Raw genomic sequence first — 17,140 nt, 5'->3', positions numbered from 1 at the left:
ATTATCAATCCCATTATACATCCTGAGATGTTGAGTAACCAGCTAAAGTTCACGTAGCTGGGAACAGCTGTAACTCAGAGTCAAGTCTGTCTGATGCCAAACTTTCTGTTCTTTCCATCTCACCATGCCACAGAAAACTCATCATGTGCAAACATTCTTTTAACAGTGCTTGGACAGAACTAAATAATAGTTGCTTCCAATTTATTCAGAGACACAGAATTTTCCCTAGTTCTACCTAGATCATCCAAACTATTATAATGTGATTACACTGCAAACATGAGGACCCATTCAAAATAGCATTTGGCTTCCAACGGCTCTCAAGAGGCAATTGAGTTCAGGAGCTGGAAGAGGAAGTAAGAGAAAGAAAACAATCACCCTTCTCCTTCCCACTTCTCTTATTTAGCTCACCATTTGGCAGAGGCATCATCCAGGTTCAATGTGCCCTCACATGATGAAAAGGATATGTCAAGGAAAGAGTTTTCTCTGTACATAAATAGAACATGCACAACAGCATTGCCCAAGAAAAGGTGGTTTCTGATGGATATTTGCATGAATTTGCAACACTTGTTTTGCATCCAACTGTTAATTATGGTCCTTTCAATTTCACAATCATGGCTAATGGTGGTGGGGATGCAGAGAACAGTAGATTCAGCAGACCTCATTCTGGGAGGAGTGGGAAAGAAACAATGCAAAACTGCACCCACCCGCTGTTTACAACTGAGACAGCTACTCTGGGTACCATTTGGAGGATTTGGAGGAAATCAAGGCTGCCCAGGAGCCTGGAAATTGGGAAAGGAGACAGCTGGGGAAAAGCCTTGCTGCTGTGATGGAAGGAAGGTCCTTCAGGGCTCATCTGTCTATGGTGAACATAGCTCAGAGCCACACCTCTCATGCTATACTGAATGGAAATTCGGCCTGCACCGACACTTATTTGGTGCCTTTCACTAGTCAAGATCTTTTCTAATTTAATCCTGATAATGATTGTGTGAATTGTGTATTACTATTTCAATTTTATAAGTGAGGAAACTGAGAACCACCACCTCCAAGAAACAGTTTGTATATTCATTCATTCATTCATTCATTCATTCATTATCAAATGATAATTGAGTATCTACACTGTGTTAAATACTGTATTCAGCAGAGAGGATACAGCATCAAACAAACAGAGCTACTGCCTCCTAAGGAGGGAGGCATGCACCATACAAAACCCAGTGAAATCAAAAACATGCCCAGCATTATAAAGAAAAAGAACAGGTTAACATGTAAGTGAGCACTGGTGTGGATGGCTCTTGCATAATAGGCTTGGGAAGTTCCTGGCTGATTTGACTTTGAAGATGAGACCTGAAAAAGACGAAAGGTGCTAGTTCTACAAAGAATGAAGAAAAGAAAGACTTCGGTAAAAAAAAAAAAAAAACAACTTGCAAGAGGGCCCCAGAGTGAGAAAAATATCTTGGAATATTTGAGAAATGTGTCTCAGAAAATTGTCAAGAAAGGAAGGGTAGTTAAAATGTAGCAGGCATGGCCTAACTATATCTAAAACACAATGCTAAGTCCTAGGCATCCCTTCTTTAAGGAGGACATTGGGACAAAAATCTATAGGAGGACAGAATAAATAGGATGAAAAAGATACAGAAATTATGCCATGTGGGAAACAGAGGTAATTACATGTTAAATATCTCTGAAAAATGGCCTGTGTGTCCAGGGATGGTAGTTGGTACTTTTGCATTTTCTTCAAAGGCTGGCATGGGAAAAAAGTTTTGATTTGCTTAAATCAATACAAATGCCTAAGAGTAGAGAGTTAAGGAGACAGAATTTGGCTTTATAGAAGGAAGAAAGTTCTAATAATCTTACTTGCTCCACAAAAATTGAGTGGTCCAAACTGAGGCTATATAATGCCCTGCCAGGAATGCTTTATGAGCGATTTCTTTGTTAGCATCTGGTATGCTTTAGGTGACACTTCAAAACCATCCAATTCTAAAATGCTATCGATCTATAATATAGCTGTATCCACAAGAAAAGGTTATAATATGACCTGGTTCACAAGAAAGAGAGGGACTGAGAATTCAGCACCAAGGACAGTGCTTTGCTCTCTAGGACTGCCTTTGTTATCTCTAAAAAGCATCAATGGATAAATGTGATACTACTAATCTGATCAAAATTCCTATCACAAGTGCCTGAGAACAATTCACAAGTTATAAAAATGCCTACAAGGACTCAGAGCACATAATTCAAAATGCATATCATACTTGGACTCTCCATAGTGTTTATATGGCTGGATTAAAACACTCCACATTTATATAGATCAGTATAAAGTTTACAAAATGTCTTACCCTCAGCCTAATAATGGTAAAAAATTAATAAGTAACCTCTACATTCCTAAATCTAATGAATAAATATTTGACATGGTATTTTACTCATTTATTTTTGGTCTCTCCTCTACTAGAATGTAAATGCTATGAGAACGGGATTTTTTTTTTTTGGCTGTTCGGCTTATTGCTGTATTCCCAGAACTTAGAAGAAATGCCTTTTTTTTGACACATAGTACGTGCTTGCTAGATGTCTAACTCATTAATCAATCACATCTAACTCTTTTAATAGCTTCAAGCACACAGTTACTAGGGTTGTGTGTGTGTGTGTGTGTGTGCATGTGCGTGTGCATGTGTGTGTGTGTGCGTGCGTGTGTGTATGTAGGCAGTCTGATTGTAAAGGCTGAATAGTTAATCACTCTGCACGCTTAAAAACCACCCTTAATATCCATAGGCTGAATATACTGGGACCCTAAAGTTCTCTTACCCTGTTCTGACTGAGAATTGCAGGTAGAATTGGGAGCAATGAATTTGATTGATAGTAAATTATTCAACCCGGCCATGACTATCCTACAACAAACGGCCGTTTATGCCTTCCTTTAATTTAATTTAATATAACTTTTGGCACATCTTTTGCTTTTTACCTTCTAGTGATACAGATTTGCTGAAGTCTGGTTTTTACTTGACCTAAGATATTTTTTCCTCCTTTTATGAGGGGAGCAAAGCACTACTTTTTTGAAAGACATCAAATCTAGTGCTTTTGTCTTCTGACTTGCTGTAGAGTTGCTGATTTTCATGTTTACTTATAGCTTCTATTGTTTCTCTCTCTTTTCTTTGTAGATTGCTGCTTTCTGGCTTTCCTATGACAGACTGGAAAGCTACCTTTATGTTTAAAAAACTATACTTTTCATAAGTTCTCAGTATAAAAAATACAACAGTAGTTATTTATTCCATCCTGTCTAAAGTGAGAAAATAAGCAGATTTTTATTTCCTCTCATCAATCTTTCAACTCTTTCTCAGTTTGGCTGACATAATAATGAATTATAAACCCATATCACAGTTGTTGATTTTTTACCTTATACATCTCCTCTTTAAGTAATTGTTTTTTCTATTAATCCTCTCTTTTGCATCATATTTAAAGCCATTATTTAGCATTAACACTATGTTTAATTAGTTTCCATGTTCACTGTGGGTCTTTTTATTTCATACTTTTCTAGTCTTCTTTCTTTATTTTGATTCACTGCTCAGTCAATTGCTCTTTGAATGATTTACTAAAAGCAGGGCATGTGGGAGCCCCTGGATACTGAGAATGTTTTTCTGATGTATTTGCACAAGTACAACAACTTAGCTGATAAGGAATTCGTGGGTTATAACATTTTCTCCTCAAACATCCTCCAGGCTTAACTGAATTGTCTGCTGTCCTTTATGATTTGGAGAAATCTGAGAGCAGCTAGCCAGAGATTTGTTAAACTGAGAATGGTTTTTCTGCTCCAATGACCCTTTCACCCGACTCTTTTCAGTAAAATGTAATACTAAATGGAGTAATTTGAAACAGCGTGTAGTTTTTCTCTTACCAGAAAGATACGATACTCTTAGTGCCCAGCTCCCACACCTTTTCCTCTCTATTCCTGCGAGGCTGACTCACACACTCAACACACCTGGCATAAGCACCCATCCAATTCCATTCCTGCTTGTGTCTCATTACTGCAAATCTGAGTTGAAAATGGGAGCACACATGGTGTGGGATCAAAGGCATAAGTAATTAAATGGCCTTGTAACTCCCAAGCAGTTAATCTTGGAATCTGCTTCCTAGATGAGATGGCTTCTGGTGGGGTAACTTTTTCCCAAGAGGAGTCTGTTATGTGATGTTTGGGAGAAAAATTTCCAACAGTCCTCCTGCCTCACTTGCTGTTTTTCTCAGGAGCAACAATAGTTGGTTTGGGGGAACCTCTTCTGGGGTCCATTTGCCAGTTTCTTGGGTTCTATAGACTTTGTCTCTTGCTTGGCTTTTTATGAGAATCTTGGCAGAAACATGATACAGGGTGAATTGAGTGCAGCTACTCCTCCCCTTCCCAGTGTGGAAACCCAACAGCACCTCTTGATCTGTTGCCAAGAGATGGGAAAGCCACACCTTCTAAGAATATTGTGCTGAACCATTAAACTGGCACGTATGGGGTGCAGAGAACCAAGAACAAGAGGGACCCCCAGATACTTCTGCCCATCTTTACGTCTTCCTCCTCAATGCATCAGAGTGTTCCATGCAGAGGGAAGACCAGATGGACAGATGGAAGGCAGTCTGGCAGCTTCTCTTTGTACTCGTATACTCTCCATAAGGAATGTTGCCTGAACCAGTAATAAATGCAGAACTGAAATACCAATGTGGAATTTAAGTGGGTAAGTAGATATTTTAAATGTTAATTAGTTTTCATCCAGGTTTCTCCTAAGGCAATGACTGCCACTGACAACTAAACTCTCTCTCTTGGCCACACAAAGCCTCCCCCAACTACTCTCCACGCACTTCACCAAATCTTGCCTTAGTCTCAGCTTTCTCTTCTCAGCTTCTCACTGCTCAGACACACTGTGGAACATGGTACATCCAAGATTCCCGTATGTTCATGGAAGCTCTTGGAGGGCACCTATTACATAACCTTACTATGAACTATAGCACCTAGCATATATCAGTGTTCATTATATGATTCTGAACTAAATATGGCAACCTGACACGTGTCCAGAAAAGTGTATTAGATGGAAAATACTGTGTCATGAGAGGAATTAAAAATATTTAGCTGGCAGAAAACAAGACCAGATGGGTGTGTCTGTATACAGGGGAAGCAGATGGTAGAAAGGATCTTATGTAACCAAATGAATCCCATCTGAGAAGGTGATTGCATTGTTTCTAATGGGACCTGAGAGCATAGACCAACAGCAATGGGTAGAAGCTATAATAAAAGATATATTTAAGTCAATTCAATAAAAACTTTTCGTATAGTCACAGCCCTCTCAAAGATCATCAAACTTATGACACAAAGAAGTGAGTTACCTGTCATGGGAGGTATTCAAGGATAATCACTATCAATACTTAACTGTGATATTGTAATGTTGATTAAAACAGTGTTTAGTAGAGGGAGGGAAGGAGGTATTCAATGACCTTTCAGATCCTTTCCAGCCCTGTGATTTTGTGATACTATGACTGGCATTCCTCCTTGACCAAGGAAATTTTTGACACAAAAAAGGTTACCTTGTCCTTGGGAGAACAAGTATTTTCTAATGTGACTAATGGTAATGATGAAGGAGTTAGTATTCACTGATTAACTAAGACACGCTTAGTGTATTTTCATGGAGATCAAATTGGTAGGTAACTTAGAGATGAGGAAATTAAGTCTAAAGATAGGCATGTGATTTACCCAAGTGAAACACCTTTCTATTCTCTAACATGGGGGCCTGCAAACGTTTTCTGTAAAGGGCCATATTTCTGCAAATATTTTAGGCTTTCTGTGGGACAGTCTCTGTTTCAACCACTCAACTGTACTCAGCTTTGTAACGTCAGGGCCGCTTGTCAATCTCTGCTCTAAAGTCATGCTGCCTTCTCAGTTGAGAACAGTATAACACAAACAAGGCAAGAAATGGCCTCTATGTGGCCATACTTACTCCATTTGCTTTGCTGAGTGCCTGGAAGTAGATGCTGTAGCTTTTCAGAGGGGAAAGAGGAGGGTTCCAGTAGCCATTGTATGTCTTGTTGTCACCCACTGTAAATGGCTGGGTGACAGGCAGGTTGGCGGGCTTCAATTCAGCAGCAAAGTAGTGCAGAGAATCAAGGCTGGAGGCATTCCTATAGCTCACAGGTACCGGAAAGCACTCAACGATGTCAGCTGCTCTCCGTGACTTCTGAAGCCGCTCTTCCTTGACAACCAGCTGATAAACACTGGACAGCAAAGAGGAGAGGCAGATGAGCAACTATCTGGAGGGATAAACTTGTTATTATTTTTCATCATCACTTCTGTCTACAAATGAACCTCCCTGCTGAGCTTCAGACTTAGAAACCTACTGCTTTGTAGAAATCGAGCTCTTTAAATGTCCCAAAGCCAGTTCACACTCTATTATGTCCAAAATGCAACTCAGTCCCAACCCCTACAAAGCCACTTGCTTCTTCTACATTTCTTTCCTTCGTGAATGGTAGCATTGCCCATCAAGTGCTCAGATATTGAATCTGGGCTCATTCTGAATTCCTACCTTCTTAGTTCTCACTCTGCACCTCTAATTGCTAAGCCCTGTTGACTTGACATCAGCAATCTGCACCTGCCCTTCCTCTTTTTTCTCCACCCATCCTAATGTTGAGGTCGCATACTTTCCCCTCTTCTACTTAGACTCAATTGTCTCCTTGCCTCTTATTTGATCAGCTAATCAGCGAATCCATTGACCTTCCTAAACGTATAACACTGCTCCTCTTCAAGTACTTTTATAGCTTTCCATTTTCTAATAATACAATTGAAACTCTTCATCCATGAGGCACTTTGTGCCTACCTTTCAGAAAGTCACACGATGAGCTCTTTTCCAGCTGCTCCAGACTCCATGCTATTGCACAAACATCCTCTGGATCCTATCCCATGCCAGCACCAGGTCATGCTTCCTCCACCTGCAGTGCCTGATCATTCTGGCCACTTCTGCCTGTGGAAGGCGTTCCCTAAAGTCTGAGCCTATCTTTCATTTCCTCGATGAAGTCTGTCTAGATTCTCCTCATCTGAATGAGTTCTCTCCCTCCTTAGCTCCCCTACAACTCATGAATGGCTTTCTGCTTGGGATTGCAATAACACGAGCATGAGACTACTGTTTCTGTGGCTGGACTGTGACCTTTTGGACAGAGGGACTGGGGCTCAGTGATCTCTGCATCACTCTCCCTGCCACACACACATCGCCCAGCAGTTTGCCTGATACCCATATGTGATCAGTGAATGCTTGTTCAAATAAACCAGTTGAATTGAATTAACATCGAAGGTAAGCAGGAAACCAAATCTGACTGGATGCAGAATTCCTAAATGAGATAAACAGTGATCCCTCTGAGCTCCTGTCTAGTGATCTCATACCCTTCCCTTCAACTTAGGAGGACATAAGAAGATGTAGGTGTGTGAAGAGAGATAACCAAGCCTTTGTTGAACATTCATTGTATGCCAAATGCAGAGGCTCCTTTTATAAAAATTATCCTAAAGTTTGTGAATTTGGATAACATTTAGCTCTCTCTTTGAATGTCTACAGTTTGTATTTCTCTTGAATAAATGCTCTTCATTTAGAAGATCTTTTTTGCACAGATCTTGGACTCATGAGCTAAGAGAAAAGATCAGTTGCTCAAAGAGTGTTCCCAGGAAACTTCGTGAATTAATGAGATGATTGCAGCAGTGCCCTCCCCCAAAAATAATTTAAAGATGGCATAGTGAAGTAGCACATGGTTTATGCAGATGGAACATGGTGGGGCTGCCATCCTTCAATCAGACTGTCCATCTGAAGATACTTGGTTAAGAAGCACAGGGTGAAGACAGAAGCATAGGACCATTTCATCAAGGAAAAAAGGCTCCAGAGGGACTGACTCAGGGAAACATGAAACATGACACACTCAATATAGCAAGTCTTCCCCTGATTCTCCTTGAGCATGGAGATGGTCAGCAATGCAGGTGGGAAGCAGGTAGGCATGTGTGTATATGACAAACTAGGATGAGTGTGACATTTGCGGGGAGGTGAGCAGTAGGTGAACGGGCATGCTTGCTGTCCAGTGGGCACATCTGATGACAGCACAACAGTCCTGAGTGAAAGGAGTGACAGATGAGCGAGTGTGGCCAGCCTTTCTGGGAGTGCACTCTACAACTGAGTGTGAACAATGTCCAACAGAGGATCTGAAGGATGAGTGTCTGACAGCTGAGCAATGTACATTCTCTCTGAAGGAGTAGGTGTGACATCCAGACAGATGCAACTTACCTAAGTGTGGACACCGAAATAAGTGTGTATGACATCTGAGTGTGTCTGACACCTCAAAGTGTGTGAGTGTGTGTGTGTGTGTGTGTGACGTCTGTATATGTTCATAAAATGAAAGTCAATAAATACTTAAATTATGACATTAATTCTTACTCCATCCTCAATTCTGGGGTCCTTCTCAATGCTACAAACAGTGTTTATCAGGGAAGCTAAACTCTAAACAATCCCTGAAAAAGAGTAAAGGGACCCAAACCTCTAAAGGTTACAGGGTAGAAGTGGAGAGGTACCTTTAACAGTCTTTGGAGCCTGCACTGTTTTACATACAAGTCTCAAGTAAGACTCTAAATCTGACTAGAATGCTAAGGGCTACTTGTTGAAGACCCATTACTCATGCAACTCTGATCTATGAGAGAAAAGGCAGCAAAATGTGAAGGTGTGACAACCTCTGGGTTCACCTGTTGAGGCTTGCATAGCACCTATAGCACTCTGCACTGGACTGGGGCACTCAGCCTACCCAGCCCTCGTGCCCTCCTGTTCAGGTCAGAGGGACCAACAGTCTCTTCCCTAGAAGCAGGGTTTGCAAAGAGCTGTGGGTCCCTGCTTTCCCCTGAGGCCCCATCTATCCTTACTTACCACCTGAGTTAACTCTGCCTACACGAGAAGACCCCTGTCTTCATTTCTCAGCCCAGAACTCTCATGCCACCCTTGAATCCTTCTGCCATTCTCACCTTCTGAGCTGAGAGTGCAAAGGCTTGGGGGCTTCACTGGGGTGAGATCTAACTCTTAGAATCACTTTCTGTTGCCCCTGGCCATCCTAGGATGGGATGGATCAGGAACAGTCACAAGACGACTGCCCATGACTGGCACGAGACTCTGCAGCCAAACAGGGGAGTCTTTATTGGACTCTGACACACGAAAGCTGACGACTACACAGGGAGGCAGGGGTCATCCTGTGACGCCCCCACCCTCAATCTGATTAGGGAGGACTCCTTGTCAATTCAACCAGACTCAGCAGCCAGGTTACAGATGAGGATGCTGAGGCTGAGAGGTCGAGCGCCCATGAGTGTCAAACTGCTGCAAAGGTAAAAACCCGGACTTTCCATTCATAGTTCAGTAGCCTTTCTTTTTTCTCTGCCTTCCTTCTTTCTCCATAAGCCAACAAAATGTACTCAGGACCTTTGAACAATTTTTACTTGGTGGCCTACACTTCTTTGCTCTATCCAACCCAGCCTCACCTGATATCACAACTAGCAAAGGATATTTTGGGGATTAAATTGCATTAGCAACATATAGTTCACAAACATTTGGGATTAATGTGCCACACACCCAGCAACACCCCAGGTTCACTGTGTCTGCAGCTGTCCACACACAGGCAAGTTTGTATGCAGCCAGAAAGCTGTAAACCATTTTGTTGCATAAAGCTTTTTGCCAGTGGACACGGCTTCCCTCAAAGATCAGCGAATTCTGATGAAGGCAGGGGAGAGAAGAAACTCATTCAGGCTGTGCAACTTCCCTTTTCCTGATGTACACACTTTAGAAAAGGGTGAGGGAAAGACACAAGGGGGAAAGATGCATCATTTGTGTTTCTTGAAACTTCAGTTTTAGCTGAGGTTAGAAATGTATTTATCTAAGCTCTTCTCAGCTTGCTGCTCATGAGAAAAGGATAACGTAAATGAGAATAACCCGCAAAGTCATATCTCTACTGCAAAAGAAGTGGACACAATAAGCTATTCATGATCATTTGTAAAGAGAAGGGATTTTCTAAAGTAGAAAAGCCCTGAGCATATAAGAGGAGAACTTTAAATGCTGGTCTCCCAACAGAAAGCATCTACTTCCACATTTCCTCCTCCTGTGACATCCCTTCTATTTGAGAAGATGGACATATATGTCCATATGAGAAGATGGACATATATGACCATATTTTCTGCATAAGTTATCCTGAGGGTCTTTTGCTGGCCCCTGACAGCTGTGCTGCAGCCCCACCTCAACATGTAAGGTCAGGAGAGCTTGTCCCTTCTTTCGCCTCCTGGGCCCTGGTTTTCTCATGGCAGATCACCTTCAGTGTCCACTGTTGCCGTAAGTGACTCACCACTACCCATCTTCTGCCTGGCTGTAAAGACCCAGGCTTGTCAGTTATTTCCATCCTTTAGTTTCAGGGTCTCTCGAGACTAGAACACTCTACGTGGGTCCCATGTTCCAAGACTTCCAACCCACAGAGGACAATTGCCTCAGACACCTTTAAGAGCAAAGCTTATAAGAATTCCTTGGTAGGCTTTAGAGAACTTTGCCTTGTAAGGGACACGTTGTTACCCACTCAGATCCCCTCATCTCCCCGTTCCTGCAATGTGCCCATCCCCCAGCCTCTTTGTGCTTTGATGCAAAAGGCTCTCAGCTCTGACCTTCCTTGAAGGGCTGCCTTTAGGCTGCCAGGGCTACCTTGCGTCCCACACAGACGAGGACAGAATTGGGAGTATATGTGTTTGTCTCTTCAGGGAAGTCCATAACCAATACCTGGTACTGGGAGACCCAAAGTCTTTGGCTTGAGATGAGCCAAACTCTGGGCACAATTTATGCTCTGGAGCTTCCTGTGGGATCCGGCTGTGACTGGGACTTGGCCTGAATTTGCATTTTTGCTTGGCACCCTCCCCTCTCTTCCCTCTTCCCTTACTTCCTTACTGGTTTATCCTGGGTCTGCTTCTTTACCCCGTCATTTGCACTGAACCCTTGGCTCAGGGTCTGTCTCTGGAAGAACTTGAGCTAAGATCAGCCAATATCTGGGAGAACATGGATCCAAATGTACTCCTTTTTGATGTCAGGCAATCTTTACCTGTGAATTACAGAATGCTGTCCATCTGCCATCTGACGTCAGCATTCTGAATGATACAGTGCCTGGCTGGAAGTATCTTCCTCAGATATACAAAGGGGGCCATGAGATGTGTTAATGATGTATGATAATCCTGACAGGTCCCTTTTGGAGAAGCATGAATCATCATCTAAACCATTAGATCAGGAATCGGAGGGGGCATGAGGCCCTGATATAAAAGACTGGAGAAATACATTACAATAAAAGAAAACTACAGCATTATTCTTCATGAATATAGACCCCCAAAATATTTAGCTGAATATTGGCAAACCAATTCTAGCAACATATGAAAAAGATTATATATCATAACTGAGATTTATCCCAGGAATGCAAGGTTGATTTAAAATCTAAAAATCAATTAATGCAACACAGCATACATTTAGGGAACAAAGGGAAGAAACCACATGATAATTTGAACAGATTTAGGAGAAACATTTGACAAAATGCAATGCACAATTACGATAAAATGTACTAACAAACTAGGAATAGAAAGAAACTTTCTCAACTTGATAAGGGCCACGTTTTGTAGGCAGCATCATACTCAAGGGTAAAAGACTGAATGCTTTCCTTCTAAAATCAGGAACAAGACAAAGATGTCTGTTCAATATTAGAGACTGATATTCTACCCAGTAAAACTAGTTAATTAATTAGTTTAAGGCACCATAAGTGGAAAGATATGAGGCTTTTTATTTGCAGATGACATGATTCTATATGTAGAAAATTCTAAGAAATACACACATACACATACACAGACACACACACACACACAACCCAACTAGACCTAATAAAAAATTTCAATAACATTACAGGGTTCAAGACCAATATACAAAAATCAATGTATTTTTTAGCATTAGCAAAGAGCAATTTGAAAATGAAATTAAGTAAACAATTCCATTCACAATGGTCTAAAAAAATATTTAGAAATAAATCTAAAGGAGTGAAACACTTGTACATTGAATAGTACAAAAAATTGCTGAAAAAAAATTAAAGAAGATCTAAATAAATAGATAGACACTCCATGTTCATGGATTGGAATACTTAGTATTGTTAAGATGGCAATTCTCATCAAATTTATTGATATATTTAATGTAATCCATACCAGAATCCCAGAAGACTTTTTGCAAAAACTAACAAGCTGGCACTAAAATATATATGGAAATGTAAGGATCCATAATAGACAAAACTAGACAAAACAACTTTAAAAAATAAAAACAAAGTTGGAAGATTTGCAGCTTATGATTTCTTAACTTATGAAAATAGATATAGTGTAGTGCTGGCATAGGATAGATCTATAGATCAATAAGAGGAATGAGAGTCCAGAAATAAGCACTAGATTTATGGTCAATTGATTCTTGACAAAGATGACAAGACAAATTCTATGGTAAAAGTATCCTTCTCAGCAAATGATCCTGTGTCAGTTGAATATTCACATGCAAAAATCTAAATTCAAATTCACACTATACACAAGAACTAACAGCAAACAGATCATAGTCCTAAATGTAAGAGCTAAAAGTACAAAACTTATAGGAGAAGATGTAGAAAATCTTTATGGCCTAGAATTAGGAAAAGGATGTGTAGATCTGACACAGAAACTATGATCCGTTTGTGGGAGAAAAAAGATAAATTGGATGTCATTAGATTCTTTTAAAAATTAGCATTCAAATGATATAATTAAACAAATGCAATGACAACTATGCAACGAGAGAAAATATTTGTAAATCATCTGGATGATGAGACTCACACCCATTACAACTCAGTAAGAAGATGATGACAATCCAATTACGTGACTGGCAAAAGATTTAACTGGACATTTCATTAAAGATGAAATACGAGTGGCAAATAAGCTCATAAAAATATGGCCAACCTTATTAGTCATTGGGGAAATGTATATTAAAACCACAAATGGGAAACCACCCCCTACCCTCCACTATCTCACCAGAATGACTATCAGTAAAACAACAGACAACAGCAAGTGCTGTCAAGGGTATGGAAAATCAGGAACCATTACACATTGCTGCTGGGAAAGTAACATGGCACAGCCACCTTGGAAATCCATCTGGAAGTTCTTTAAAAAGGTAAACATATAACTACCATTCACCTAGCCATTTCACTGAGAAATGAAAACATACGTACACACAAAGACTTGGGCAAAAATGCTAATAGCTGGACATAAACATGAACAACTTCTTTATGAACATATCTCCCGGGGCAAGGGAAACAAAAGCAAAAATGAACAAGTGGGACTATATCAAGCTGAAAAGCTTCTGTACGGCAAAGGACACCACCAATAGAGCAAAAAGGCATCCTACAATATGGGAGAATATATTCATAAATGACAGATCCAATAAAGGGTTGACATCCAAAATATATAAAGCGCTCATGCACCTCAACAAACAAAAAGCAAATAATCCAATAAAAAATGGTCAGAGGAGGTGAACAGACACTTCTCCAAAGAAGAAATTCAGATGGCCAACAGACACATGAAAAGATGCTCCACGTCGCGAGTCATCAGGGAAATGCAAATTAAAACCACAATGAGATATCACCTCACACCAGTAAGGATCACCACAATGCAAAAGACAAACAACAGCAAATGTTGGCAAGTTTGTGGAGAAAGGGGAACCCTCCTACACTGCTGGTGGAAATGTAAATTAGTTCAACCATTGTGGAAAGCAGTATGGAAGTTCCTCAAAAAATTCAAAATAGAAATACCATTTGACCCAGGAATTCCACTCCTAGGAACTTACCCTAAGAATGCAGCAGCCCAGCTTGAAAAAGACATATGCACCCCTATGTTTATCGCTGCACTATTTACAATAGCAAAGAAATGGAAGCAACCTAAGTGTCCATCAGTAGATGAATGGATAAAGAAGATGTGGTACATATACACAATGGAATATTAATCAGCCATAAGAAGAAAACAAATCCTACCATTTGCAACAACATGGATGGAGCTAGAGGGTATTATGAGCAGTGGAATAAGCCAGGCGGAGAAAGACAAGTACCAAATGATTTCACTCATCTGTGGAGTATAAGGACAAAGAAAAAACTGAAGGAGCAAAACAGCAGCAGATTCACAGAACCCAAGAATGGACTAAGAGTTACCAAAGGGAAAGGGACTGGGGAGGATGGGTGGGAAGGGAGGGATAGGGGGTGGGGGAAAAGAAAGGGGGCATTATAATTAGCATGTATAATGAGAGGGGGCATGGGGAGGGCTGTACAACACAGAGAGGACAAGTAGTGACTCTACAGCATCTTACTACGATGATGGACAAGAGACTGTAATGGGGTATGTGGGGGGGACTTGGTGATGGGGGGGTGTCTAGTAAACATAATGTTCCTCATGTAATTGTAGATTAATGATACCAAAAAATGCTAATAGCAGCATTATTAATAGCCAAAACATTAAAACAATCTGAATGTCCATCAACTGGTGAACAAATGGCATATCCATAAAAATGAAACATCATTCGTGAATAAAAGAATTAAACTACACATACATTCTGCAATAAGGATGAAGCTCAAAAGCATGCTAAGTGAGAGAAGCCAGATGCCAAAAACTATATATTGTATGATTCCATTCCCATGAAATGTCAAGAAAAGGCAAATTTATTGAGACAGAAATCAGGTCAGTGATTGTCTCTGGGATAGGAATCAACAGTATTTGGGCACAGGGTACTTTATGGTGTGATGAAATGTTCTAAAATGGGGTTGTGGTGATGTTTGCACAACCCTATGAATTTACTAAAAATCATTGAATTATACATGTAAAATGAGTGAATTTTATGGTATGTAAATTATACTTCAATAAAGCTGTTAAAGAAATGAGGGTAATCGACGGAATAATCTTGGATGTTCTTTCTCCTTTCCAAAGCCTGTGCTGTAGCATTCAACTATGCACATATTTTAATACAAAAATGCTATGATAAAACTCTGGCATTATTGTACAAGTCAGGCTACAAAACAAGTGTGAGCGTTGCAATCCCCAGCAGAATCTAGCTTTGCAATTACATTCCCCACATTAAAGGTCACTTGAGCTATGAAGCTGAAATTTACAATGATATATCTTAGTTAGCCAACCTTTATTCCAAAGCTTTGGGAATTCCTGTTTTTGTTCACTATTTGCCTAATTACAATAGCCCTTAGAGAAGGCAAGGAAATGGGGAGGGGTGGTATACATTCACCGTTCAGCATCAGGATATGCACATTTGCATCTTTGGTTGGCCTCTGACTGGCTGTGTGACCTAATGCCCCCTCTGTCTTTTGTATACTTATTGATTTATTCATCAGGTATATATTTAGTGACTGTAGCATAGGAGGTGCAAGTTTGAATGCAACGTGGCCCCTGGGCACTGGGAGCTCAGAACTGAGATCAGGGAGACAGATACTAACTGTTCAGCACAATCCAGTGGGATGAGGGCAGAAAAAGGAACTCATCCAGGGAAGGATCTGAAAGAGGACTGCTTACAGGACAGTGGGAGGACTAAACGAGACAATGTGTTCAGAAAGAGCTTTCTACAAGGCACTCTATAAAAGTTGGCTGGAGCCAACACAATTGCTACTTGTATAAATATTCCAATGTTATCAAATTAGACAATAAAAAGTTGCCTTTTTTTCCATTTGTATCCTTCTCCTGTGACTGAATTCACTTGATAAATTTAACAAAGGTGGATTTTGAGTAGACATTTAGAGAAAAAAATATACATTGTGTAAAGGACCATAACAATACAATTAAAGAGTTCAAACTAAGTTTTGTTTATTATCAGATGAAAGAAAACCTTAGAAGGAGAAACCAAACAACAATCTGATGGTGGTTAGAGATCCATATCCTCTTCCCTAATATTTAAAATAAGTATAACTAGGTTTAACTGAGCATGTACTTACTTGGGTTGAGATATTTTAAATCAAAATGCAGAAGACCTGGATATTGGCCTCATGCACTTTCTCTTAAGCATGGATCCTCTCTCCTTCACAACACCATACATAAGCAACTCCTGCAGTTCTAATTTCAATACATATCCAGAATCTGACCACTTCCATCATCTCCATAGCTACCACCCTGGCCAAGCCCCCATCATCTCTTGACTGGATTATTTTAATAGCCTCCCAACTAGTCACCCTGCTTTCACTCTTGCCCTCGAAAATCTATTCTCAAAACAGTGACTGGAACCACCTTTCAAAAACATGACTCAGGCCATGACACTCCTGGGCTCAAAGCCCTTCTATGACTTCCACCCTCCTTAGAGCAAAAGGCACTTTCTTTACAAGGTCTAAAAGGCCCTTTCTTATGAACCCTCTGGCCTCATCTCTTCCAATTCTTCTCTAGTTATACTGACCCCTTTGAAGTTCCCTGAACACCCATGATAGCTCCCATCTGAAGGCCTTTGCATTTGCTATCCTCTGTACTGGAATGTTCTTCCTCCAGACACACACAACCTTGGAAGGCTTGCTTCTTCACTCTGCCAGTGAAGTCATATCTGACTTACCACAGCAACATGCCCTATTAACTTCCCTGCTTAATTTTTCTCTCTCTTATTTATCATCACCATGCATACTCCCTGTATGTGTGTGTGCATTTGCACCTAAGCATTAAGTCATTTTAAGAGAGCAATGTAAGTACTGCAAACGCCAACCTTCCTTCAGGAAAAAGCGACTGGATAGGGAGCCAGTTAGCTGATATGGTATAGATGACCTTGATTCGGTGACCTTTTCTAAAGTGGCACTCAACTACAAAGCAAGGTCAAGGATTCGGTTCTGGCTTCACCACTCACTACTCTGTTTGACACGCTGAACAAGTCACTTTACCTCTAGAATTGCATCTAAAATGGGACCATTTTGGTCAATGCAGTAAAACACAGAAGAGATATACATTTTAGAAAGGAAGGCAATTTATCATCATTTGTAGATAATATGACCATGATCTAATATATCAAAGAGAATCAACTGAGGGACTTTGAAAATTAATAGAAGAATTCAGCAAAATGATTTGATAGAAGATGGAGATAAATAA

At 40.4% G+C, this 17,140-nt stretch overlaps 1 protein-coding gene across 14 annotated transcripts in view; it reads right to left on the bottom strand.

The window, feature by feature from the left end:
• The window catches only part of PTPRT (protein tyrosine phosphatase receptor type T), a 970,716-nt gene that overhangs the window by 206,905 nt on the left and 746,671 nt on the right, over positions 1-17,140 (bottom strand). For all 14 annotated transcript variants that reach the window (XM_073236577.1, XM_073236581.1, XM_073236583.1 and 11 more), the window contains exon 12: positions 5,955-6,228. In XM_073236577.1, the coding sequence (XP_073092678.1) occupies positions 5,955-6,228 (274 nt within the window). The remainder of the gene's footprint in view (positions 1-5,954; positions 6,229-17,140) is intronic.

The sequence above is a fragment of the Manis javanica genome, chromosome 5 (assembly GCF_040802235.1).
Source record: "Manis javanica isolate MJ-LG chromosome 5, MJ_LKY, whole genome shotgun sequence".
In the NCBI taxonomy this organism is placed as follows: domain Eukaryota; kingdom Metazoa; phylum Chordata; class Mammalia; order Pholidota; family Manidae; genus Manis; species Manis javanica.
The sequence above is the reverse complement of the archived record's forward strand: the minus strand, read 5'-3'. Positions and strand labels throughout refer to the sequence as shown.